The sequence below is a fragment of the Onychostruthus taczanowskii genome, unplaced genomic scaffold (assembly GCF_017590055.1).
Source record: "Onychostruthus taczanowskii isolate IOZ18803 unplaced genomic scaffold, ASM1759005v1 scaffold17, whole genome shotgun sequence".
NCBI lineage: Eukaryota > Metazoa > Chordata > Aves > Passeriformes > Passeridae > Onychostruthus > Onychostruthus taczanowskii.
The window spans coordinates 6535250-6560968 of NW_024498906.1; the positions used below are offsets into that span (position 1 = coordinate 6535250).

General features: G+C 34.7%; 1 protein-coding gene across 7 annotated transcripts in view; it reads right to left on the reverse strand.

Moving 5' to 3' along the window:
* The window catches only part of DMD (dystrophin), a 1147932-nt gene that overhangs the window by 642293 nt on the left and 479920 nt on the right, over positions 1 to 25719 (reverse strand). For all 7 annotated transcript variants that reach the window (XM_041399749.1, XM_041399747.1, XM_041399750.1 and 4 more), the window contains 4 exons: positions 23484 to 23607; positions 15750 to 15837; positions 8254 to 8495; positions 6331 to 6511 (listed from right to left, as the gene is read on the reverse strand). In XM_041399749.1, coding sequence (XP_041255683.1) covers positions 6331 to 6511; positions 8254 to 8495; positions 15750 to 15837; positions 23484 to 23607 — 635 coding nt within the window. The remainder of the gene's footprint in view (positions 1 to 6330; positions 6512 to 8253; positions 8496 to 15749; positions 15838 to 23483; positions 23608 to 25719) is intronic.

Genomic DNA, 25719 nt, shown 5'->3' on the forward strand with positions numbered 1-25719 from the left:
CAGATTTTAATCTAATTTTTTAGTTGATCAACAGAATGCTATGTGAAAAAATGTATATTTACTCAGATATCATAACAACTTCCCAAAATCAGGACAACCTCTCTTGTGAAGAATGCACATTGTATGGCAAACTTTCCTCATAAAAGACTTGCCTGATGTGATTCATCACCAATATCTGGAGATTTACAAGAGACAGAACTTGGTACCAGGAAAGTCAAGAATTTCTTCCCTTGTGAGGCATTTTTGTTCACAGAAATCAATAGTAATATATTATTGGAAATACAAATCCAAACATTTTCCATCTCATCCAGTAATATTTTAAATATTTTCTTTCCTTAGTGAAATTTATATTGTCTTTGACTCATTTTATCCAAACAATTTTTACTTTACAATACAACATACATTTAAACTCTTCACTCCATACAAATGGACATATAATTTGAGCACCTCAGATATGTTAAAGAATTATACAACTCTTAACTGCAGTTTTATTTAGAAATATGAAATGCAGTTTAGTGTTGTGATGCAATGTTTGACTTCTCTAAGTTTTTCCCTTTAAATGAAAAACAAATCTTATGACTAATGTATAAATTCAAGCATTTAAGTAAAAGAACAGCTATTTTTGGTAGTGCTGCAGACTACCTCAGAACAGATGAAAACTGCCATAGCAAATGCCACCAAATTGCATGAAACTCTAATCCTGCAACTTGCCAATAATAATGAAGTTGTAAAACCATCCAAACATTGCAAAAAATTTCATTCAATTGTAATGAGTTATGTGTTCTACTATTGGATGGACTAAACAAGAGTTCAAATGGGATGATAAACACTGATTTAATCAAACTAGTGTCTTTACAATTTTGTTATTAAACATTAACTTTAGAAAGTATCTTTAAGTAGGGTGTAACCATAGGTTTCCCATTTCACTTTCAGATTACTACAGATTAGCAGTAGTAATGAAACACTTTTTGATTCTTTAAGATAGACAATGTGTCAGCATTTTCATCCACAAGGAAGCAGATTAACTTTTAGCATGGCACTGAAGAGCCTTTATCATTTAGCAGCACATGATGGCAAGCTCCCATGTGGAATTCACATTACCCAGTTACAACAGTCTAAATAATCTAACTCATTTATGGCCTCTCTGTGGGCAATAGGAATGTCTAAATTCCCCATGCTAATATGCTAAGAACATAAACCCACATTCAAGACCTGTTTCTTTTTATCTTAAAATTTGCTTTCTGACATTAATATTTATGGACTAAAGTCCATACAATAAGCAAAGTTCATTAATATGGATTATGCTGTATTATCTAAAAAAAAAAAAAAAAAAAAAAAAAAAAAAAAAAAATCGGCAAGGAGAAGGATTTAGTATGTCCTCAATACGGGCCCAGTTTAGATAGAGCAAAACTAGGTCCATGGCAGAACTGTAACAAAATATCACAGAAGGAAATCACAAATGTGTTAATGTGAAATATCAGAATACAGTTCCCATCCCAGAGGGGAAAAATGTTTTTGTATTAACCTATTCCATTTGTAGGGAATGCATTTTGGTGTGACTGACATTGTAAGCCCTGAGAACTGACAGGCAAATACATTTGTACTTGCATATTTCTTTCAGAGAAAGTCCATACATGTGGAAACAGAATGCTCAAATAGTTAGTTAGGATTTATTTCTAATAAATAGAACTACCTAAATATGTGAAAATAGTTTTCCAAGTTAGTAAAATACTTTGTTTGCATTTCCTCACTGCCTCCTTGGATTTTGCAACCAGATTTTTCACTCAAAAATATTTTCCCAAATCAGAAATGAAATGAGAATATAATTATCTCAACAACGATCAAATCACATTGGATAGGTTGCAGTGTGTTTATCCTGCAGTTATTACAAATCCCACTGTTCATCACACCATTGTGAAAGACAATAAATATAATCTATGGACCATTTTAGTAAAGATTTATTTCCTGAAATAAATTAACATGATTAAACTTCACGTATTTCCAATAAAAATCTCCAGTAGTAAAACCAGACTGATGTTTTCACAACTTTGTTTTATTTATTTTGTAATACAAATACTTGAACCAATTCATCTATAGGTCTTTACTAATAAAAGCTGTGATTTCCTTCTCCTACATTTTTAACCAGAAAGTCTCATAAGGAATCTTGTGTAATACTTGATGAAGGTTATGCAATGATTTAAGTCTTCCAATTCTCATAGTTATAAAGCTCTTGAAAGAAACAGAAGGGAATAATAGAATCACAGCGTGCTTTGGGTTGGAAGGAACCTTGAAGATCATCCAGTTCCAACCCCCATCATGGGCAGGGACAACTTCCACTAGATCAGGCTGCTCAAGCCCCATCCAACCTGGCTTTGAGCACTTCCAGGGAAGCCCTTCTCCAGCTCTACAGGATCTTTTATAACAGTAAATATATTTTTAAGACACAATTATTTTTCAGGTGGGTTTGTTTTCCATCCATAAAAATATTCATTTTTACCACTGAGGAAAAGGACAAAATCACCTACGGAATAGAGGACATTATCTCATACACATTCATTTCACAGGCTGCTTTGTCCTTTTGATCTTGATTTAAATAAAATATAATTACCAGAGGAAATGGATGGGGTGAAAAAAGGAAAAGAAATTGCTTGCATCCTACTTATTAAAACAATAAATTCTCACACACATCTGAGCTGTATCTTCAGCTTGAAAGACACATTTAAAGAAGGTTAAGCAAACTTTATCCCCCAAAATCAAACAACAATGAATATTTTTACTACTCAATCATAGTTCAGGTCTTAAAGAAAACTTTTAGTTATGAAGTTTTCAAGATATTTGCTTAAATTTTTCCTTCCTCAAGTATACAGCGATTTGTGAAAGATTATGTTATGTATCATTACAATTTCTCTGCCACTTATAATCCATTTCCAATGCATTTAAAGCATCAAAACAAGTTAGCACTTCAACGTTTTGACCAAGGCAGAATAATTACAGACTAAAACTCTAAATGGTCATCACTGTAGTTTATTATCTTATAAAATTATGCCAAGTTTGAATTTCATGAGCTCTAAGCAATCCAACACCCCAAGATACTGTCCTTATGAGTTAGAGAGCATAATGATGTGCATGAAAAAAAATTTTAAGCATGGCATGGGTAAATAAAAATTCTAAAGAATCTTGACATGATGCAGAAAGCAAAAGTACTTCCTGAAATAAACAGGAGAAACATCATTTGAATGCAGATGAATAATTTATCATTAATAATAACAACAGTAATGATGACAATGATGACTTCACCTTTGGGAATTACTGATTCTGCAAAGGTAGAATAAGAACTTGAAAGAAAAGCACAGTGCATAAATTTATGAAGCAGACAAAAATGGAAATAAATACGACTTTTTCTTTGCCACCTCCACCTTGATACTTTTACTTTTACCTGTGGCAAAAGCCTTTTATTTTAGTTACTTGCTAAAAATCCAACGATTTTCCAATTTCCCTCAGAAGAACATGTATCTCAGTGAGAACATGTATCTCCATCAAGGCCACGACTGGATAGCAGCTCAATGCAGTGAGACTGAAAAGCAATAGCACCTTAATGGAATTCAGTTAAGCCACAGAACTAGGGGAGTGCTGGAATGAATCAGCTGCCACCCAGGAGGAAGTTTGAACCAGGGAGTATTCACTTACCTGACACTGACCGTCAGCTCTCCCTGGGCTCAGGGGGAATGGGAGGCTGACCATGCTGCTCCCTAAAAATCTCTCTGATGTAGCAGCAGTTAATTTCAAGACAAGTAAATGTAAAGTACAAAACCTCCTTTTTCACCAGGGCATTAAAAAATGTAAGAACCTCCTTGGGAAATCAGGTTCATACCCAAATCATTGCCAGCGTTGTCTGTTTCACTCCCTTGTGTAGATTACTGAATAGTTTTAAGCTCAGTCTGACCTTTATTTTTTCTATATAGCAATATTCTAGATATTACTCTAAATGTGTTTGGGGAGAAGAGGGAGCTAGATTGCTGGATACATCATATTCAAAATGACATATGGATATACAGACATTCTGTAAAGTGCAAAAAATGGGGTATATTTCTTATTATTTTATGAGACTGTATCTCTTTCCTAACCAGCACTACAAAATAATGAAAAAACCCAATCAAATAAGTTTCAGAATTTAAATTAGGTTTTATAACTGGAAATGGCAATCAAATAATGGAGAAAAACATGTAAGAAAATCTGAGTTAGTCTTTAGTATTATTTGGTTGACAAATCTGCAGCAGAGAGAAACTACTAAGCACTCCTGAATGTTTAAAAAAAAACCCCAAAATTAAGCCGCCATTGCTTCCAAAAACCACAATCAAAACCTAACCAAACAAAAAATATTTGAGGGAGACAATCCCCAAAATTAAAGAAAACTACTTATGAGAGGAAAATTCCCTTGAAAAACAGAAAAGCTAAATACCCTTATCCATCAGAAAAGATAATGAAGCAATGAAAGATTAACAAAAAAAAAAAAAGCTCAAAAAATAAGCAAACTTTTTATGATGGTCAAAAATAAATATCTTTTTAACATAAAAATAAACCTCAATAATGAATCAAAAAAGAAAAATATTTTAAACACATGTAGATTTTATGTATAGGAAAGAAAAAAAAGGATCAAATATTATAACTGATCTGCAACACATCATTTAGTCCTCAGGAGACTTTTCCAACTGTAGGAAATAATTAATTACAAATAATATATGTAAATAAAAGCTGAAAAGATCTAAAATACTCTAATTTTCAATGCTTGTTATTAAAGTAAGGCCAGAATAAAGACACAGGATATGGCCCATCTGTACAGCACAAGAAAAGCAGTAACTGTCCAGGGCTCCATGCAATATTGATTAAGAGACTTCTGTTCTCCTGCACTACAGGAGACTCTCCCCAGCCTGGTCAATGCTTCCACCTCAGGACAGCTGTTCCTGCAGCTGGAGGAGCTGATTCCAGCCCAGGCTGGGGAAGGAATACCCAGGAAGAAGTGTACTAAAGCCCATGGCATTGCAGGTCAGGCACTGAACAGTATTTACCTTACTGGACCAATCAACTGGTTATTTCATGGCCTCTCACCATAGTAAAATTTGGCATGGCAAACCAAACAACTGTGGAAGTTTAAACAGAGAAGAAATCATAAAGAAGCCAGCATTCATGCTGTTTCTGTTGGAAGAATGGCAAGTGATTTCAGCATATAAAACATAGTCACATTAACGGTTTTTACATCTTGCTGATTGTTCATCTTGAATTTAGAGTAATGAAAAAACTTTACACTCCTTAATGTTAAATTTCTACAATTCATTCTTTCACCACTTGCTATGGGACACTTGCATTTTATGTCTTCTGTTCTCCCATGCATCATCACCTCTTCAGTTTGCATATGTGGATAACACGTGTAAAATAACTACAGCAGTGCAGTAATGTAATATTGAAAAAAACAATATCCAAGACTCTCTGTGAAAGAATTTAGAAGGAATATTAGAAAAATCCACTAGAAGGAGCTAGCACTATGTCAAATTTCAAATCAGTACAATAATTTAGAGATATCAATGGTTTAAGGGGCAAGTAATATCTTTGTTGTTGGGAAAAGTTAAATTCACATTCTTTTTTGTCTGATACTTTATTAATTTTATAAGCTAATACAGAAAGTATACAGTAATTACTGATATGCTACACATCATTAATTAGGAATAGTTAACTTTCTTTTTTGGTATAGCAGTTTGTCCCTTTTGAAAAATTCATTTTACTGAAAATATCACACATAATGTCATAACTGGCAGTCATGTGTTCTGTCTTGCAAATAAGAAAGAGTTGGCCACATGATGAAAAACTAGATATGCTAAGGTGGCTACTCTCTTTGATAAGATTTATGGAGTTAAATTTTTATTCTGTAAAAATCTAGAGCAGATTCACTCCTGTATTAAGCTGTCTTTCCTCTCTACTGACTGACAGAGATGGACTGCCTTGTCTTATAATCCAAATAAACAAAGACAGTTTTACGGTGCCAAAAAATATCACTGAGTCTGTCCATAAACACACTAATAAGAGGAATTTTGATGGCAGAACTATATTGAGTGGAAGCTTTGCTTCTGAATAGTCTTCCTTCCCTTGATTTCTCAATATAAAATACAGAATGAACTGATATTTTTTGAAAGACTAATTCAATTGCAAAAAAGAGCACCTGAATTGCACTACTGGTTTAGTATCACAAAAGCAAATACAAAACTGGGAAAGTAAAATATAAACACCTATACTATGTGTGCTACTCAAGCAAATTGACTTCTTGTCAAGAACACTTACTGGTCTGTAGCTGCTTTTCTCTGGCATGCATGTCAGCAAATATTTGTTTGAAATGGCTGGTAAAAGCAGCAAGGTCAGCATCCAGAAACACTGGTGCTTGTTCTTTCTCTTTGAGTCCTTGACTTTGAGCCTTTAGCCTTTCAATCTGAGGCTGCAGGGTTGACATTCGAATGATTTCATCCTGCAAATTCGAACAAAAAAAAAAAAAAAATCAAGATACGGCTACACAAGAAGTGAAACCACTAGTGCCATGAAATCACCACTGTTTCAGTGCACATTACACAACTCTTTTGCTTCCAAATACATCAGTTACAATAAAATCAATTCAACATTTTAAACCTTTCCTCACAAATCAATACCTCTACTCCCAATAAAATTGCTGATTGAAATCACTGCTTTAAGCCATCTTACAGTCCCTTTCACAGGACATTTTGCTCGAAGAAAATAGGAACGATTGTACATTAAATTTTCAATCCTAAGGAACATTTTTTTCATGTGAAGATGGGAAGAGAAAAACACCACACGTACCATAATCCTGGACCCATGTCTGTTAGATTATGTACAGACTAAAATGAAGTAGAAAAGGAGAGATGAAGATGCCCAGTGATTTCTAACAGCCTCACAGTAACACATTAGAGGCTGAGGTTAAGATTAGGATAGCACAGAGCAGTTGGAAGGGACTTTCAGGGAACATCTGTTCCAATGGCCTGACTACTTCAGGGCTGACAAGTTAAAGCACATTGATAAGGATGTTTTCCAAATGGCTCCTACAGATGGACAGGCTGGGGGCACCCATCACCTCTCCAGGAAGCCTTTTTATTACACTCTTCAAACACCCTCCCACTCCAGTCTAAACCTTCCCTGGCACAGATTTGAACCATTCCCATGCATCCTGTGCCTGGATACCAGGGAGAAGAGATCAGCACCTCTCTCCTCACTCCCCTTCTCAGGAAGCTGTAGGGAGCAGTGGGGTTGTGCTATTATACCTTGTATACACTGTGACATGTGCAACTACAGAATATAAAAGAAATGAGCAAAGCAAGCCAAGTGTACAGTTCACGGCAGAGATATTCAAAGAAAAGTTTTCTGCACAAGAACAGAGATCTCTGTAGGCACAATGCCAGTTTGGAAATACCTGAAAATTGAAGTAATAGCCTAGATCTCAATTTGGGTTTCAATACTGTCTTGTCGAGAGCTTCTGGTCAGAGATTTCCTAAAGTCAAACTTCTACAAGTATATCATGCAATTTATAATGCAATACTACACTTCAATATATAGCTGTTAATCAGTATTTGCTTGTAAGCTCTCCACCCACAGAGCTGTCCACAGTAAGAGAGAGAAGCAAATTTCTATGGTAGTACAGCACACAAATAAAACAATTACGGAAAATTATAAGTGAATTGGTGTGACAGTTTTTTGTACAACTCCTGTGATTCTCTTATATTGTGACAGAAGAATATTCCTCCATTTGACTACACAACCCACACTGAATCAAAACACAGGATATGTAAGAAGTAAAATGGTCTGCAATGGCAGAATTTTGGACTTGAAGACAATGTTCAGGCACAGATCCTTAACAGAGGTGAAGAGAAATGTTTCCTTAATGAGGAACCAAAGACACAGATTTTTACATGAAAAAGAAATATGAAAAATACTTTAAGCCCACAGTTCCCTCTAAGTGTCTAAGTATCCTAATAACAAAACATTTGGGGCAGATTTTTAAAGACCCATATGCTGGGTTCTACTGCCTCTATTTCTTTACCAGTCTTTCCTTTCCTTGAACAAATATATTCAATAATTACCTTGTAAATCCAAGGAGTCCATTTACCATTTTTATAGTGAAATATTGTAGGTCATAATCTGTCCCACTGTTGGAACACCTATGAAGCACAATATCATAAAAAAACTTGAACAATCTCTAACCTTGCATCTTTCTAACTGAGTTTTTACTGTAGCAGGATCTGTTGCTGGTGTGGGTTGTGTTTTCAGCCAGTTTTCTGCAGCAATTGCTGTCTGCTCCAGTTGCTGCAGCTGGGAGTAGAAGTCAATGATTTTATTTTGGTGCTCCAGCCATGCCAGTCTTTCACTCAGTAACTGACAGAACTCAATCCAGCGGCTCTTCAGTTGCTCTGAGGCTTGTCTAATGTTGTCAGGATTCAGACCCTCTAGAAAAACAAGAGAAGATGCTTAAAGATAAACAAGTTACAAAGAAAAGGAAAAAAAAAAAAGTACGTTAGTTTAACAATTCAATTTCTCGATTTGAGGGCTCATAAATCCAGTTAAGGATTTATCACCAAATAACAGTTCTGAATCTACAGATGTTACACATTAGTGGGGAAAGCATATAAAAAATATTTAAAGTTGCTGCTTGGGTACTTTTGTTGCTATGGGAATGAATTATAAACTACACTAAAGTACAAGAATGGGAATAAAGCAGAAAGTAGAGATACAAAACATAAAGTTAATTAAAACTGCTGTAAGAAATAACCAAATGCCTGACAGCTGGATTTTGAAAACTCAGCCTGGACTGAAATTAGATTTTAACGTACAAGACCGTTGCTGGCTTTTCTTCTATAAAAAGACTGATTACAATTAATAGGAACTATGTTCCACAGTTATTTAGAGGTTTCTGGTAATCCAACCCATCTATTTTGCATTATACATTATTTTAGAAATATCATAAACACTAAGGAATAAACAAAGGACCAGATTAAACCTCCATCTAGGCCAGTCCTGAGTGTCCAACAATGACCATAAGGAGACAGTAAGAAGAGAGCCAAGAAACCATAGGTGATGCTTCTCTATGGTTATTTTCAAAGTGATTGGTTTCTCTGATGTAGTTTGCCTATTCCTGTCTGTTGTTCAATAATCATGCTTATAATAAGTTCATAAAATAAATCTGACTTTAGTTATCGTGGGCAAGGTAATTATTTAGAATAATTAAAAGGTAAAAGGAATTTTCTTCACTTTCTGTGAAGAAAGAAAAGCAATACATATGAAAGATAAAAAAAATGTGTCTTATAATAACATAATTCATAATCACTCTGTAATTTGAACTCAGGATGACTTCAAAATAATATTAGCTTAATAATCTCATTTAAATTTTAGTGCAAGTTTAAATGTAATCCCTAACATTTTTTAAATTGTAATGACATGTAACGTTACACATGGCAATAGGGCGAACATTGATTCCAAAATGACTAAAATTCTCAAATCACTGAGCAATGCCATATGCTTAAGAACACTTTTAATAATATCCTCACATAGTCATACAATAGCCAACCAGTTAAACAGAAGCTATGTTTTTGTCAAATAATAAAAATTAGAGTACTTTTCTTTCAAGCAAGCAAATGAGGCAAAAGCTTTCCACGCTCCACTTCTGCAGTCTTTGATACAATACTGAATATGGGTTTTCTGGTTTGCAATCTGCACTCCAAATCTACAGGAAAATTTCTTTATCAGGATTAAAAAATAGTAAAATTCATGGCAATTTTGGAAGGTAGTACATAGGAAATAGAGTCCTAATTACAGCTAAATGCTGTAGTAAAAAGTAATAAAAAGTACTAGATTTTTTTTTTTTGTAATAAAATATTCTAAGGAATTGCTATAATGCATGCTATATGGTAAACCACACTAAATGATAATCGGGGATCATGTCTGTTGTGGAGCATCATAGTGCTCTGGCAAATCCTGTTCTAGATCCAGCTCAGGGCTATTTCATTCAGAGTTGCTTGGAAACAGCCCACTTGGAAACAGACTGCAGTAACCTGATAGCAATTCTCTGGATATGCCTTAGCTCTAGGATGGTGACCCAGCCAAAAAAATTGTACAGCATTTCAAAAAGAAAAACTATTGGAAAAGCAGAATGCCCAGTATCACTGGGAGATAATGGGTGGTGGTTGGAGCAGCTCCACATTATACTCAAAAAACTGAAAAGAACATTTTAAGGACTGATCAAGGATATAAAATGAAATTTGAAGCATGAAGAGGTAAAAAAGGATTTTGACACATCTTAATAAAATCCAAAAGTGATCTTGTCTTCCGTGAGTGTGTGTGTGCATCTGGGGATGTGGTAGCATAACTGCATTTTCTAGAAGTATAATGTCTAATGAGCATGTGAAGCGGCACAATGATTCTGAATGGCACAGCACACCTGAATAACAGCAATCACACACAACCAGGCACACAGATACTGACTCTTAACAACAGCAAGAACAAACATATGTATAGACAATAAGACTTCAACTATGCTGTATTTTAACAATTGTTTCTGTTGTGAGTTGGGTATACAAATGCTGTAAATTTATAACAGGGAGCAGATTATCTTTGTCATTGTGTTCATTATTATCTCTGAACCTGGAAGACATTGCTTATGAGTTTGGCAGACTAGATATGAAAAGATCACTTTATTTATTCCACTTTTCCTTTCTTTTCAGCTGCCACAGTCTCCCAAGTACCATTAGGCGAGATTATGATTACCAGAAGTGCAGTCATGGATTCTCCACATATAATAATACTTTTCACGGTAATATTTTCTTCTAGGATTCAGACAGGACTGTATTTCAGATGAAAATCTAGATTCACTAGATCCTTCTTTTCTCATTTTGCTCATAGGTCCCTCTTCACATGACACATTTAAATATGTGAAAATAGCCACTATTATTCAATATTTCATTAATTCTTTTATTTAACATCTAACCTTTGAGTCTAAATGTGATTCCATAAATACATAGAGAAAGAAATACTTTTGGTGCTCATGTTCCTGAAGTGCACAGTACAAAACTGGTTTATGCAGAGTCATGTTTGCTAAAATACTGCAGAGATGCACCTTCATTAGGCAGAATATCCTATTGTAAGGAAGATAAAGTCTCCATAACATGTGTTTTTAAAACTCTTATTTCTCAGTCCATTCAGGTAAATCAAAATTGTCCATCAGATGCCAGCATGTCATTTCTAGGATGTAATAACATGACTATTACTTGCACTTGAGTTCATTTGGGCAAGTTTGACCCATTGGGGAAAATCAAGAATTTCACAGAATTATGGAATCATTAGGGATGGAAGGGACTTCTGGAGTTCACCCAGTCCAATCCCCGTGCCAAGGCAGGGTAACCCAGAGCAGGTGACAAAGGAATGTGTCCAGGTGGGGTTTGAAATGCCTCCATAGAGGGAGCCTTCATGACTTCCCTGGGCAGCACTGGATTCCAGTGTTCTGCCATCACCAAAAAAAAGAAATACTTCCTCTAGTTGAGGTGGAACTTCCTGTGTTTTATTATTCCTTAATAAACTCCATTATTCCTTGAAATAATGGAGTTATTGAAAAGTCCTATTTGAAACTTTCTTCTGTGATAACTACTGATTTCTTGACTAACCTAAGCAACTTTACCAAGACATACCAAAAGGGTACAAGCAGGCAAAGAAACAATATAAAACCCATTTTCTGGTAAAACATTATTTCATGAAGAGTGCTTTGTTCATAATCTTTTCATGTTTCACATACTAAAAGTTTCTGGTATAATCATTGTATAAATATACTGTACCCAGAGGAAACAGATCATTATCTGAAGTGCATCCATTAATTTTATAACCTTGTATACTGCACATAATAAATTGTTCCTGAATATTTTTAATTGTGCAGCAGCACCGTACATGCAAGTGCTTTGGAATTGCCACTTAATATGAAATATATCTTGTTAAGTGCATCTGTCATTTGAACTGTTCTGTGATAGAATAATGTAATATTATTTGGTTTCTGTAGCTTTCGACTTGTGTAACTTACAAGATAATGTATTTCTTCCACAGAACGGTGGCAATTCAAAATTACATGTTTCATTGCAACAAATTGATTTGTATTCACTTTAATGCTTCCTGTCAAAATTTTCTGATTATTCATTTTGATGTTCTGTTTATTTTATTCTAAACTACAATAATAGCCAAGTGTCCACTCCAACTGCTAAACTACTTATGCATCAACAGATTTTTTATTCGATTTTATAATATGATTTAGCAAGGAAGAACAAAACAGATTTTTTTTTTTTTCCTAGAAACACTGGTAAACAGAATATGTAAGTTTTCACTGATTGCAATAATCAGTCTTGAAAGCATGAGGGTGGCTGGGTAAAGAAACATCCACCAAAAAGCAGCAATGATTTCCCTTGTGATGGGAAAAGCCCTTCAAATGACAATGTCCAGACACCGTGCCTACAAACACAGGAACAGCTGTGATGTGGGAGAGGGCACATCCTTCCAGGGCAAAATAATTAAATTAAACCCTAAATAAACCAATCCAATTCTCTCCAGAATCCTAAGTTGGTGTTTGTTTGGGTTTTTGTTTTTTTTAAACTTATTCTCTCTCTTACCTATCACAGAAACAAAAAAGGCAAGAAAATAAATATAAATTATTCAGCAATGGAGTTCACCACCACTCTGAACTTGCTCTTATAATCCACCAGAGGTCTCATATTTTTATGCTCTTCATCTGTCAGAGTCAGAATCTTGCTTATGAGCAAACATAAAGAATATTTTAAATATTAAGTAAAGCCAGCATATTCAATGCCAGCATAATTGGAATCTTAGGGAATCTAATCATTAATAGTCCACATCTAATTGACATAGAATAAGTAAAAATTAACAATATAATTAAAATTGTCATCACTTGACTTCTGAACTGATCTATGCCTTAAATCAGTTTGCCTTGTGTGGTCTTTTAATTACAGATTATACTGCAAATGCATGGCATTCATCAATTCAATCACTGACCTGCTTCCCTAAAGAATAACAGTGGGAGCATCATCATTTTTGATCTGTGAATTTTGGTAGTTAGAAAGATTTTTAATTAAATAACATAGTACATGTTCCCTCCACTAGATGTTAAATTGCAGATCTCCCATAAATCCATACAGGCACATTTAGTAATTCCAGTTCCTTCCCATTTTATGAAAAAGAGTTCCACCACTGGAACAGGAAGGTATGAAGGAATAGTTAGGCTGCTTAAAGAATGTTATTTTTGAGATTCAGCAAATCTTCTTCTTAGTGAATACAACAACCAAAAAAATTAATTAATTCACAAAAGACACAAACACTATAGAAACTTAGTTGAATTACTGTGGAAAATATAAAGCTGCATAACTCTACTACAGTTTGAAATGAAGTTTTAAAGGTAATATTTTTACTTAACTGTTAGTTCATTTTCAGTTGAACTAAATTGCAACCATTAACTGCAATTAGATCATAATGATTGGAAGAAAAGGCAAATAGAAAGTATGTTGTACACAAAAGTACAATGGCTTCACAATGGCAGTTAACTTCCTCTACCCTCAAGGAGTAATTTTGAGCATCTCACAAGATATTCTATTTGCCAATTCTGTGTTAAAATCAACTCATAGTTTTCATCAACAACTGTTAATTATTTATTCTACTCTCTACTGCTGCATATTCTATTCTCAATTACTGCATTAATTAACCATTCCAAACACTGTTCTTCAATCTGCCTTTCCATTAGTGGAGCAGTGTAAAGTCCGATAAATATTCCAGGTTTCAAGTCCAGAGGAATTGTTTCTCTTTTCAAAGGGATTGTTTCCTCCCTAAAGCCATGACAATAAGAGAACTTAATTTTCACAGTCAATTAATCTGTCAGGCACACTAGAATGTTTTTTCTACCAAGGCTACCAGAATATAACGCATGGCACAGATCTCAGAGCAGCTGACAAAGTTGAAGAAGCTGATAAGGTCATGCTGACTTACTTAGTCTACCCTGTGCCTGCCACCCAGTTGGAAGATGTGCTTCCTAAAAAAAGAGGTGTGATTTGAGAAATACTGGAAATATTTACATGCACATCTAGCCAAATGTAAACCATGAATAAGGATGGACCCATGGACTGAGGGACAGAACAGTCTTTAGTTAAAACTCCATGGGAATAATTAAGACAGAATTTAGTCTACTTGGTACGTGACATGGTAGGCACTACAGCGCAGGGAAAGCATTATTTATGATGGTAGTGAGTTCAGCAACTAACACCAAAATTAAGTCCTCATAAAGTACTACATAATCCAAAGAAACTAAACTGGAGGTGCAGGTCTGCATTTGTCCAATGCAAGAGTGGGAAATGGTTAAATATGCTCCAGACAGATTCTGCCCAAAATAAGAATCTTAATCTGTCAGCATGCAAATTTCAGATGCTTCCCTAAAAGTCATATACAAAATTTTCTCCCAGGCAGAAAACATAAAAAGTCTGAACTTTTTATATCATCAACCATAGAAAAGTGCCCAAATTATTTCAAACAAGGTGCCGATGTTATCAGACTGCCTTCGGTATATTCACAGAGTCTGGGAAGGGATTCATTGTAGCAATTGTTACAGTAATGATAATTAAATATGTCCTGCACATTAAATACAGTCTCTTTTAAAATATTACACTGTCATACTTAAGAAAAATAATTGTAGGATTCCATCAAATTTCTTTAGTTTGGCCAGTTAGTACCTCAGACTTAAAGCATTTTACTTTTAGCAATTTAATTATTGGTTATTTTTTGTAACAATTTAAGAGAAAATATACGTTCCAAATATCAATTTTTTCAGCATCTGTATTTCTGGTAATCATATCAGTATGATAGATGTTGGCCCATTTTAATTCTTTGATTGCAAGGCAAGATATTCTTTAGTATTAAGAACAATGGCATAAGTCACAGTTTACTTTCATTACCTTTATTTGGGTTTTGTTTCCCCCTTATTTAAAAGTTCAAAAGAATGGTGTAATGTAATAATTTCTTTGGGGAAAAAAAAAAAAAGACAGAACACTTGCACCTATTTTTCTTTGTTCAAGAGTTGTATAAACTTAGTGTAATGTAATACTTTCTTTGGGAAAAAAAAAAAAAAAAGACAGAACTCTTGCACCTATTTTTCTTTGTTCAAGAGTTGTATAAACTTTGACGATTATTACTTTTGAAAAACCAAATCCCAGTAAAATGTTCTATTTTCTATGATACAGAACATTACAGAAATATTTATATTACAAAACATACATTGTATATTAAAAGTCATGAAGCGTTTTTTCCCCAGCTGGTTAAAGTAATGCCTTTGGAGCTGTCTAACTCAGATGTGTTAATGTACTTCAAAGCTTAGAGAACTCAGAAAATAAGATTACAACTTAAGTCTCTGCACAGAACAGATTGTTAATATACAATTCCTCACAGTGAGTTTCTAACACATTTCTCTGCATGGTACTAAAGTGGCAATACTTTTTTTTCTATTCTCTAATTAACAGATTTACCATTCAGAAATAATAAAAGAAATATAAAGCAATATCACTTTACCATTCCATTTAGACAGTATGTGCTAATATAATTCTTGTGATAAATATGAACCTGTTCGTTGATCAAATCCCTAAGAAGATTATCTAAAGCAACTCCCAAGTAATTACCATTCACCATCTGTTCCACCAGGGCCTCAGCTGATCTGCTGGCATCTTGCAATTTTCTGTACTTCTCAGGCTTTTCTCGCTGGATGGCCTGCAGCATGACAGGAAAGGTGACTATTTCAACAGAGGGATTTCATACAAGAAAGTAATTAATCTCAGGGATGTCTTCTGATTTCTTGAGACTTTTTAACCCATCATATTGCCCTGACTGCCCCCCCCAGTTTGCAGTGAAAGAGGCAAGCACCATAAACCATCAGGAAGGGAATCCAAGTCAAATACAAAGACAGAGTCAGAACACACCAGAGCTGACAAAAGACACACATTATTTTATAGACATATAAAAGACATAGAAATTAAGAGCTATTTGAAGCACAGTATTTTTTCAGAAAGAAAATATTCATTTAGCAGAAATGCCTGTGGAAGAATAGATTTTCTTGTTTTCATGGTAAAAGCAAAACCTGACCATTCTCACCAAATCATAGGGATTCACAGCATTCTATAGTATCAAACCATATAAAATTTGATTGCTCATATTACTATTTTATTTAAAAACAAAATAACAACTGTAAAATGCATAAAAGGCCACATGCAGCAGACACCCATATATGGGCTATTAAGAAGAAGAATCAACTGCAGATCTAATACAGGCTTCTCATTATGTTTTGTACCTAATACTCTTGATTCACCTTTCTGTACACAAAAATTGCTCACCAATGTTCAGGCCGGCTAGTAAGGCCTAGTCAAGGCCAGCTGTTAAAATTATAAGATATAGTAGGAATCGAAATTTAAATATCATTTTGGGTCAGTAGAAATACTGGTGGAAAGTAAATTCATTTTCGATCTGACAGCTCATCAATGCTGTCTTGTAATTAACACCATGAAGTCACTTCATTGATTTTAAACTAAATTAGTTGCATAATTTAGGTGTAATTTAGAAGCTCAAAGATGCAATAAGGGCCCACTGTCAAGTTTGATACCAAAAATAAAACAGACTATGTATCTCCCAGAGATCCCACATCCCAACCAATACAGAGCCCTTTAAATCAGATCCCTCACTTTCCTTCAGCAGATGCACACAGCAGATTTTGATGTTCTCCCAAATCCTACATGATGGATAAGGAAACATAACACTTGGCCCTGGTTGCAGCTTCCCAGGCTGGCTGATCCCACTGGGCTTCCCCATCACCCTGCTTATTTCTACAGCAAAGGTAGATGCTACATTAACTCAAAAAGGCTCCTTAAACTGAAAAGAGAGCTCAAGTAGGTGTCTAAGAATGCATTTAGTAAAAGAACATATAAATTTAGACACATACATTTGGAAATACTATTTTGCAAATAGATTGTTGCACCCATATGGAATGAATGTAAACACCTTTGAAGAAACTCTCTTAAAATAAGTTTTAAAGTGTGATGTTTAAAACACCTTCAGTTTAACAAGAAACAGCTCCCTATAAGACATTGCAAGTGAGGAGACACAGAAACTTGGAAGAGAAATTTTCAATTAAATTCACGCTTTTCCTCAGCCTACCTATAACTGCTATCCATTTGTGCATCCAGAAATGGTTAAACAGCAGGCTAACAGTATCAAAGATTCTTTGTAACACTGTCACTAAAACAATTTTGGATAAATGAAATATATAAAGAAAATATATTTAGAGAGTAATGAAATAGTTTGTATTTTAGAAACATATTTTAATATATAACTAAATTACCACTGAAATATTATGAAGTTTAATCCCACTAAGTTACAGATGACTGTATGAATTATCTCTCATTTCTGTAGGTCAATAAAATCTTGCACAATTACCCAGAACAATTTAAATATTTTCCAAATTTAAAAAGTAAATTAACTTTCTGCAGAGTTCCAAAATCTCTTACAGAATCTTAATTAATACTACTCTGTCTATAATGCCAGCTATAATTAACATGAGAATAACTACTGAGAACTCAAAGGAATCGTTAAAACACTAAAATATACTGAAAATAATTCTACTCCGTCTGTAACACCAGGTGTGTAATTATCATGTGTATAACTGTAGTGAGCCGAAAAAAAATTTTAAAAAACCAAACCAAAACCACTTCATAAAATATGCTAAAACATATCTTTTTAAAATGTAAAAGTGATAAGACATAAAAGCTTGTGGAAGTCAACCCTCCCCTGCCCAGCATATGCTACGTGTGCAGGAAAACACGGAGAAATGTCCACCTCTCTCCTGAAAAATTCAAGTTCCCACATCCTGGCAGAAAATATAAGCACTATGTATAGAGTCCTTAAATAAACATATCAAATTTTCTGTCAATTATTTTTTCCATTCATTTTTATGTAATTGGCATATATTATGCAAATGGAGGTCTAGCACCGGTTACAGGAGGACAAACACAGCCAGGAAGCACAGTGATAACCAAAGGAGGGGAGACTCAGCTCTTGGTTCCTCCTGCAAAGACAAATGATGTGACCTGGGGAGAAAGGAGGGAATTCACTCTAGTTACTCAAAACCATGAGCACATGTCCCTGCCAATAGTCTGTACACTCTGCCATCATTTGCCAAACCTATAAATCGTGTCTTGGGTTTTTAAGATCCTCAGAAGAAGTATTTCCATAGCCCTGCATCACATGCCTAGAAATGAATAATGAATGGAGTAGTCCAGGAAACATCTCTCATTTATCTCATTGGTTTTATTTTCTTCATTTTTTCCTTTACTGAAGGGGACCATACTCTTGATTCAGGTTAATTTATTTCATGTCAAAAGTAGAATACGATAATTTTGAAGGGATCTGTGAAGCTTTGAAACTTGAATTCCATATAATAATATTATACAGAATAATATAATAATAATAAATTATAATTCTTACTCAGTGTAATAGACACTTTTTGACAATAGTGGATAAGTCACTTCAAAATATCTTCAAATATATAACCTCCCCCCTTTTTAAACTCTTTTTGCTTTCTGTAAAAGATTTTTCAGAAAAAAAAAGAGACACCAATATTAGAGGGAAAGGTTAACTTTACAGGCTTCTGTCCAAGCAGAGAGTAATTCTCTTTTGGACTACTTTGTAACAGACAATGCAAATCCATTACAGCCCTATTTTAATTGATTGAGAAGCATTATAAATTCATTTTTAGCTAAATGATAGCCAAAGGCAAAGGGGTTATTTTTACAAATCTAAACATTTTATTTGACCTTGAGATTTTAGTTGGCAGTTAATGACTTCATAAACTAGAAAATACTGATGGCTGGAGAAATTTGGATGTTATTCATATATCAAATCAACATCTTTCTTTGAGAGCTCTGTGAAAGGATGCAGGGCAGCAGTACTCCCTGACCTCCTGTGGTGGTGACCCATCACCCCTGAGGGCAGAGAGGGCAACATTATCATCACCACCTCTGACAGTGATTCAGCTCTCAAGTACCCATGCCTAACAAAGCATGCCTGGAAAAGGTCACTAAAACAAAACAAACATATGAGAATGAGGCTTCTGAGAATGCCAAGAGAACAAATTTAATTGTCTAGGATATCTGACATTTTCTCTTACATCTGTTCCTTGTGTTTATCTTTGATTCTGAATTTCCAGGTGCTTCTTGGCTAACCAAAACTTCTTTCAATGATTTTTATTTCCACTTTCTTGTTGGATAGTCTCAAATCCAATTTACTGAGTAGGATTTACCACCTGAAATTGTGGAGGTTTTTTGCACCTGAACCTTTATATACTTGAACTTGCAATACTGAAATCTCATTATAGCTTAAGAGAAACATGGAAGTCCTGAGTCATTCTTAGATCTGATTTTAATATATACAATACATACAATATATACAATCTGTAAAATATACACACTAACTGCAGAATGTTTATGGTGGGATGCAGTATAACAATATTTACTACATTAATGTTTGGATGTCTCCGTTATTTAGGAGTATGGCTGTTCAACAATGAAACTTCTGTTCTTATGACTCTGCAGCCTCCCTGCCCAGCTAAGGTAAATATCTTTCTTCTGTATCAGGGAAGGGGTATCAATACATTTCTTCTCCCCAGACATAGGAATGGACTTTTTGCACATATCTAATTTATTCAAGTGACATAATACATCTGCCAAAGGCTAATTTCCTGCATGTATCTGAAGAGCAGCTGCCTTAGCAAACAGAGTCACTGCATTTCATACAGCCTGCTCTTGGCTCTGTCTCCCCCCGGACTCCTCTGAGCTGGGATGGGAGCAAGCTTTTGCACTTTATGAATCACCAATGATGGCAAAAGAGATTTCCTTGTGGATTTCATTTCCGACATCTCTGTCCCTCTATCATGCAGCAGATGCACTTTCACTAAATCTTATGGAAGTGACGCCTCATCCATGAAAAATGATGGGCAGGAGCAAGCTGCCACAGGAAAAAACAACACTGAAACTAGTAACCTGTCCTCAAAAGAACAGCAGAAAAGAAAGTCATCACAAAAAGGCTCTAGGACTCAGCCCTGACTAAGGGAAGGAATAAAGGACAGTTTTGACATCAGCCAAGCACAGGTGTTCTGTACCAATTTATTTTTTCATATGGGCAAAATTCCCTAAATGATAAAGTAAGGGTGAGATGGGACTTCTGCACATCTGTGTAAATGCTCACATGCATGCACATATGAGTACAACACTGGGGCATGACTGTGGATGTCAGTGCACATCCTGGTTTTGTCTGGGATACAGTGAATTTCTGCACATTGCTGTGCTTTGGATTCATTATGAGAATAATATTGATAACATTCATGTTTTAGGTTTTCTAAATTGTGTGTATCCTAAGTCAAAAACTCTTTTTTTGGGTGTGTCTCATGCCAGTGATACACCAAAAAAGAAAAAAAAAGAAAAAAGCTGGAAGGGATCACAGCCAGGACAGGTGACACAAACTGGACAGGGGGATATTCTATACCATAGAACAACGTGCTCAGTGTATAAACTGGGGGAGTTACCTGGAAGGGGCTTATTTGCTTTCAGGGAGAGGGTCTAGCCTTGGTCAGCAATTGCATTGTGCTTCACTTTCTCTTTGTTTGCTGTTTCCTTTCTATTACCTGAATTACTATTTGCTATCATTATTATATTTTACTTTATTTCATTCAACTATCTTATCTCAACCTACAAGTTCTACTTTTGGTTCTCCCCATTCCACTGGGTTGGTTGGGGGGATGTGAGCAGGTGTGGTGCTTAGTTGCCAGCTGGGCTTAAAGCACAACAGAACGATAAAATCTATTTCAATTATCTCTCACATATGTTTTCCTTTCCGCATTTCATTCTTTTTTATATGCTTTCTAAAACTTTACTAGAAATTATATAATATGTTAAAACACATACAATCTTGTTTTCCATTGATTTGGTGTTCATTTTGAGAGAACTAATAACTAAAAGTGTTAGCAAGCAGCAATGAAACTGTTCAAATCAATGAACTGAACAGTACTTTCTGCTTTGTTTCTCATTTAATGGATGGAGACAGAGATAAGACCAAGAAAAGTCAGGTCAGGACAAGTTTTAAGACCTGGCATTTATAAATATTTGATATTTTTCTTTACTTTTTTAAAAAAGTGTGTTCAAAGACTTAGCTGACTGAAAACCATTCAACACACAATCCATGCAGCACTTGCCAAGTGTCATCTTTCAGAGTTCTCACTCTCAAATTAATACATGCAATAGAATGTTTTCTGACTTAGAGCAACTAGAAACTTCTAAATGTAACCTGATTTTCTCTATAAAATGTTCCTTTTAAAAGCACTGACACTGTGAAATTAAAATGGGTCTTGGTCCTTAAAAATATTTTCAATGCTAATGAAGGATGCATATTGATTTTTCTTATATCTATTTGGAATTACTTTGTCTCAGACCTCTCTCGATACAAAACAGATTTTTTTTTTTCCGCACCACTTTACTGTTTAACAATGCATTTACGAAATTTCAAAGGAGATGAAAGGAACATCTGGAATATCTCCTGCTATCATTAGTGTTTTGAATTAAAACTTTAAATGCTCATGCACTGGTCAAATCCCAAGCATTCTTCTCCAGTATTATGTGTGCCTTCACCAGCTGAAATGAGACCTCGATAAATGTGGTAGGTAGTGGCCTCCCAGCCCCAGTGTTCTTCCTCATCTCCAGCAAAGGCAAGGCAGGAGATAGTGGAATTCCAGTGGGGACCAAAGGAGGTCTGTGGTTCATCCACCTCCACCCCTTCACCTGCAGCAATCACCACCTCCTCAAAAGCAAAGAAAGGAAAAAAGGAGGAAGGTGAGCCATGGCTCCTGGATCCTTTAATGCTTTTATAAAGCCTTTGACAATACGAGGTAAAGCCAATGGGAAACCTGACAGTGCGGGTAGCCTCAGTAATCTGTAGGTCAAGATGAGCTAATTTTCATCCTTGAAATAAATGTGCCTCAAAATGTGAATATAGGAAGGGGAAAGAAGTATTTTGTTTCTCTTTTTTTTTCTATTTCTTTCTTTTAAAATTTAGATTGGAGCACTTGGAAAATTAATTGCATATCTATTAATGTATTAGATAAATACTAAAACTTGGTAGGAGAGCATGTGAACCCATCAAATCTACTCTGTGTATTTGATCCAGTTTACATATATATGTATATTTATGTATATTTCATATAACATGAATTTGTTGCAAGAATTAAGTAAAGATATTCCATTTGAATGCATCATTTCTAGCATTCATGACTAGCATCAATAACTAAAATTATTTTAAGAAACTTGAAATTTAACACAGAATTTAAAAATGTACACTAAGAGTCACAAAATTCCATGTTATTCAATATTATCATGGCTGATTTGTGATGGAAAAGCAGAAAATGAGAAAAACCATGAGCAAATCTAAATTCAACAGTAACTTTGTTTCATCTCTTTGTGTTCTAGGAGTTTGCATCAACATGGGTTTAATGACATTCCATAACATACTGTGCTACTATCCAAGATAATTATAAAAAACACCCCTTTCTCATCTTAGAAAAAATGGGCATTTTTTTCATTGATCTACAGTCATTAAATAAGGAAAAAAATTTGTAAAAATTTAGTTTTCAAGGACTAAATTCAGTAATTCAGCCTATGACACACAGACACACATACAAACATAGCTACTTAAGGAGTGCAGAACCATTCACTTTGCCAGGAAAGAAAAGTTTTTGATTCTGATATGGTATTACAACACACTGAAAAAAAAACCCCAAACAATAAAAGCCCTGTGGAAACTGCTGATTGTCATATATGTTTTACAGCTCTGTAATGGAAATAGATATAGATTTTCTTTAGCATCCACTCCAGTGACACTTTTCATATTCTTCAGTTTATGCATGTATAATGTCAAGTTAAGCTATTAGTATAGAATGGAGTTGCATATTTAAGTAATGATAACTTAATATAACTTTATAACTTTTCATATATATGTAAATTTATATATATATATATATATAACTTAATATCTATATAAATTTTGGTATGACTTTAACTAAGACTGTAATGGATCTACAATACCTTAATTATATATGAATATGTATGAGAAAAACAACAATAAAAATCTATGTGTTCAGACAGCCTGTGTAGTAATTTTGGTGCCAAAATCTGAAATTCACAGAAACACTGAACACTTCTAAATTCATCTCGGACAATCAATGCTTGTCAGTCTACATTTGAAATCCTTCAAACTTGGACTCTGAAAGCACATTGACAAGCTAATACAGACTACCAGACATGCACACGAGTAGTTTCCCCTACATTGACTCTTTCTCTGAGGTCTGAGAGGTTCCCTTCTTTCCTGAAGATGGCAAACTCAGGGCTCTGCAGCAGTGCCTCGGAGCGGGTCATCCAGCTGTGGAGCTCCGTGGTGTCCGAGTCAAACCTGAGAGACACAAAAGTGTAAGAGGACTTTCAACTTCCACAGTTCCTGAAAACAGGACTGGCAGCAAACACGGTTGTTTAAACAAGGGAATAAAGAGCAATTTCTACCAGCAAAATACAGTTTTAAAATCCCATATCTCATCAGAGAGTTCATAAAACTATTCACTCTCAAATTTAGAAACATAGAAATTATTTTTCATTTTTAAGACCCAATTTGACAACTGAACAGATGCAATAATTTTCACAGCAAGTATTCTAATTTTTCAAGCTGATGTTTTTGGAAGATATGAGACAAATGTCTGTCAGTGAAGAAAGAGTACCACAAGTCCTTTTGGCTGAGCTGAGGATGTAAGGCCTATCAGTCTGACCAAATGCAGCCTTCAAACCTGTGAGCTTGTAATGACGATATTCTGAAGGATATTCAAGCAGAAAATTTGATGAAAGTAGTTTTTTCTGATTAACTCAATTTTTTTGTAGAATGTAATTACTAGTCAACAAATAAAGCATAATTTTCCACAGTTAAAACTATAAAACCAAAAATTAAGATCCCCAACACTCTGCACTTAATTTATAACTAGTTTTTGTTCTACAGCCCTCTTTACTACATTCTAGATTCTTTCATCAACTCCTTTAGAACTGATCTTAAATTGTGTTAACCACTCTTCAGGTAATGACTCAAAATGCAGATATTTAAATTACTAATATCTTGAAATTTTAAACTGTGATGTAGTATCTACTGTAGTTTTAAAGCAACAAGCTTCAGACAGTATTTTTTTCTCAGTTATGCCACACTCTCTGCTTGATTACATTTCTTTGTTGCACAGTATGTTCTAATATTTATATCCCTTTTGCCGCTGACTTTCCTTCTGCAGCAATATGGTAAACACAATAGAACAGAAAGACCTGGGGGAAAAAAATAACAAGCTGTATCTTTCACTTTGCTTTGTGACTATAGGTTGTATCATTCACATACAACTGAAAATCTACTAAAAATAGTAACTTGAACAACAATTATTTGCCTGGAGGAATTAACTACTTCATAAAAATACACTTGATTTATACAAGGATTTATACTTCTAAAATACAAGGATGTAAGGCAAAACCAGGTGCTACATAAATCTACATATACAGAAATGAAACATGAATACAAGAAAGAATTTCCACTTGAGTTAATATTTATGCTTCCTTTTTTCCTTCTCTAGTGCAATTTTTTGAATTCATAAATAATGAAAGCAAAAGAAAAACAATTGCACACTGCCTTAGTCTCAGTCCAATGTTCTACATTCAAATTTTAAACTCTTAGGAATAATTTTGATAAAAAAATGTTCTGATAATACTAATTGAATACTCAATTCATGGAGAAAAAACTGTGACTTCGAAGTAATGGAAGGTGCAGAAACCTTCAGCTTTAAAGAGAACTACAAATTCTAAGGCAAAATAAAAAATAAAATTCCCAGATTGTTCAAGGAATGTCTGTGCTGAACACGAAGTCCATAGTCAGTTAAGGGCTTCCTACTTCAGCTTTATTTCTGATCATTAAATCAACTGCAATCCTTGAAATAAAATGTCATCCTTTGTTCTACAAATAATAACTGCATATTTGATGATTACAAAACACCAGACATCTGATAGCAATGAAGTTTAGCAGTCCCTGAGTACTAAAGTTCCTTGACTGCAGGTAAAATTGTATGAGTTCTGGCATTTGTTCCATTCTGAAGCGTCAGGCAAGTAGAATCAGTGAGACCAACTCTCTGAAAAATAGCCTGGTCTTACCCTGGAACAGGACAGAAATTGACAGAAAAATGTTTATCAGTGATCAATTCTTAAAAAAAAAAGGATTTAGCCCTTGCCTTTGCAACACCTGGTAGAGGAATGGGAGCATTTGGGATAGTTTTGACAGTAAAACAAAATAATTAGGAACACATCTCATGGCCCAGGGAGCCATCGGATGGCGGCAAGCATTAGACATAGATCTTTAAGGTCCCTTCCAACTGAAAGCATTCTATAATATGATATGATTCTCTGAAATGACAAAGCTGATCTCACATAACAGATTGCTCTGCCACTTGCAGTTTCTTCTGGAGATAAATATAACTTCAGAAACAAAGCCTCC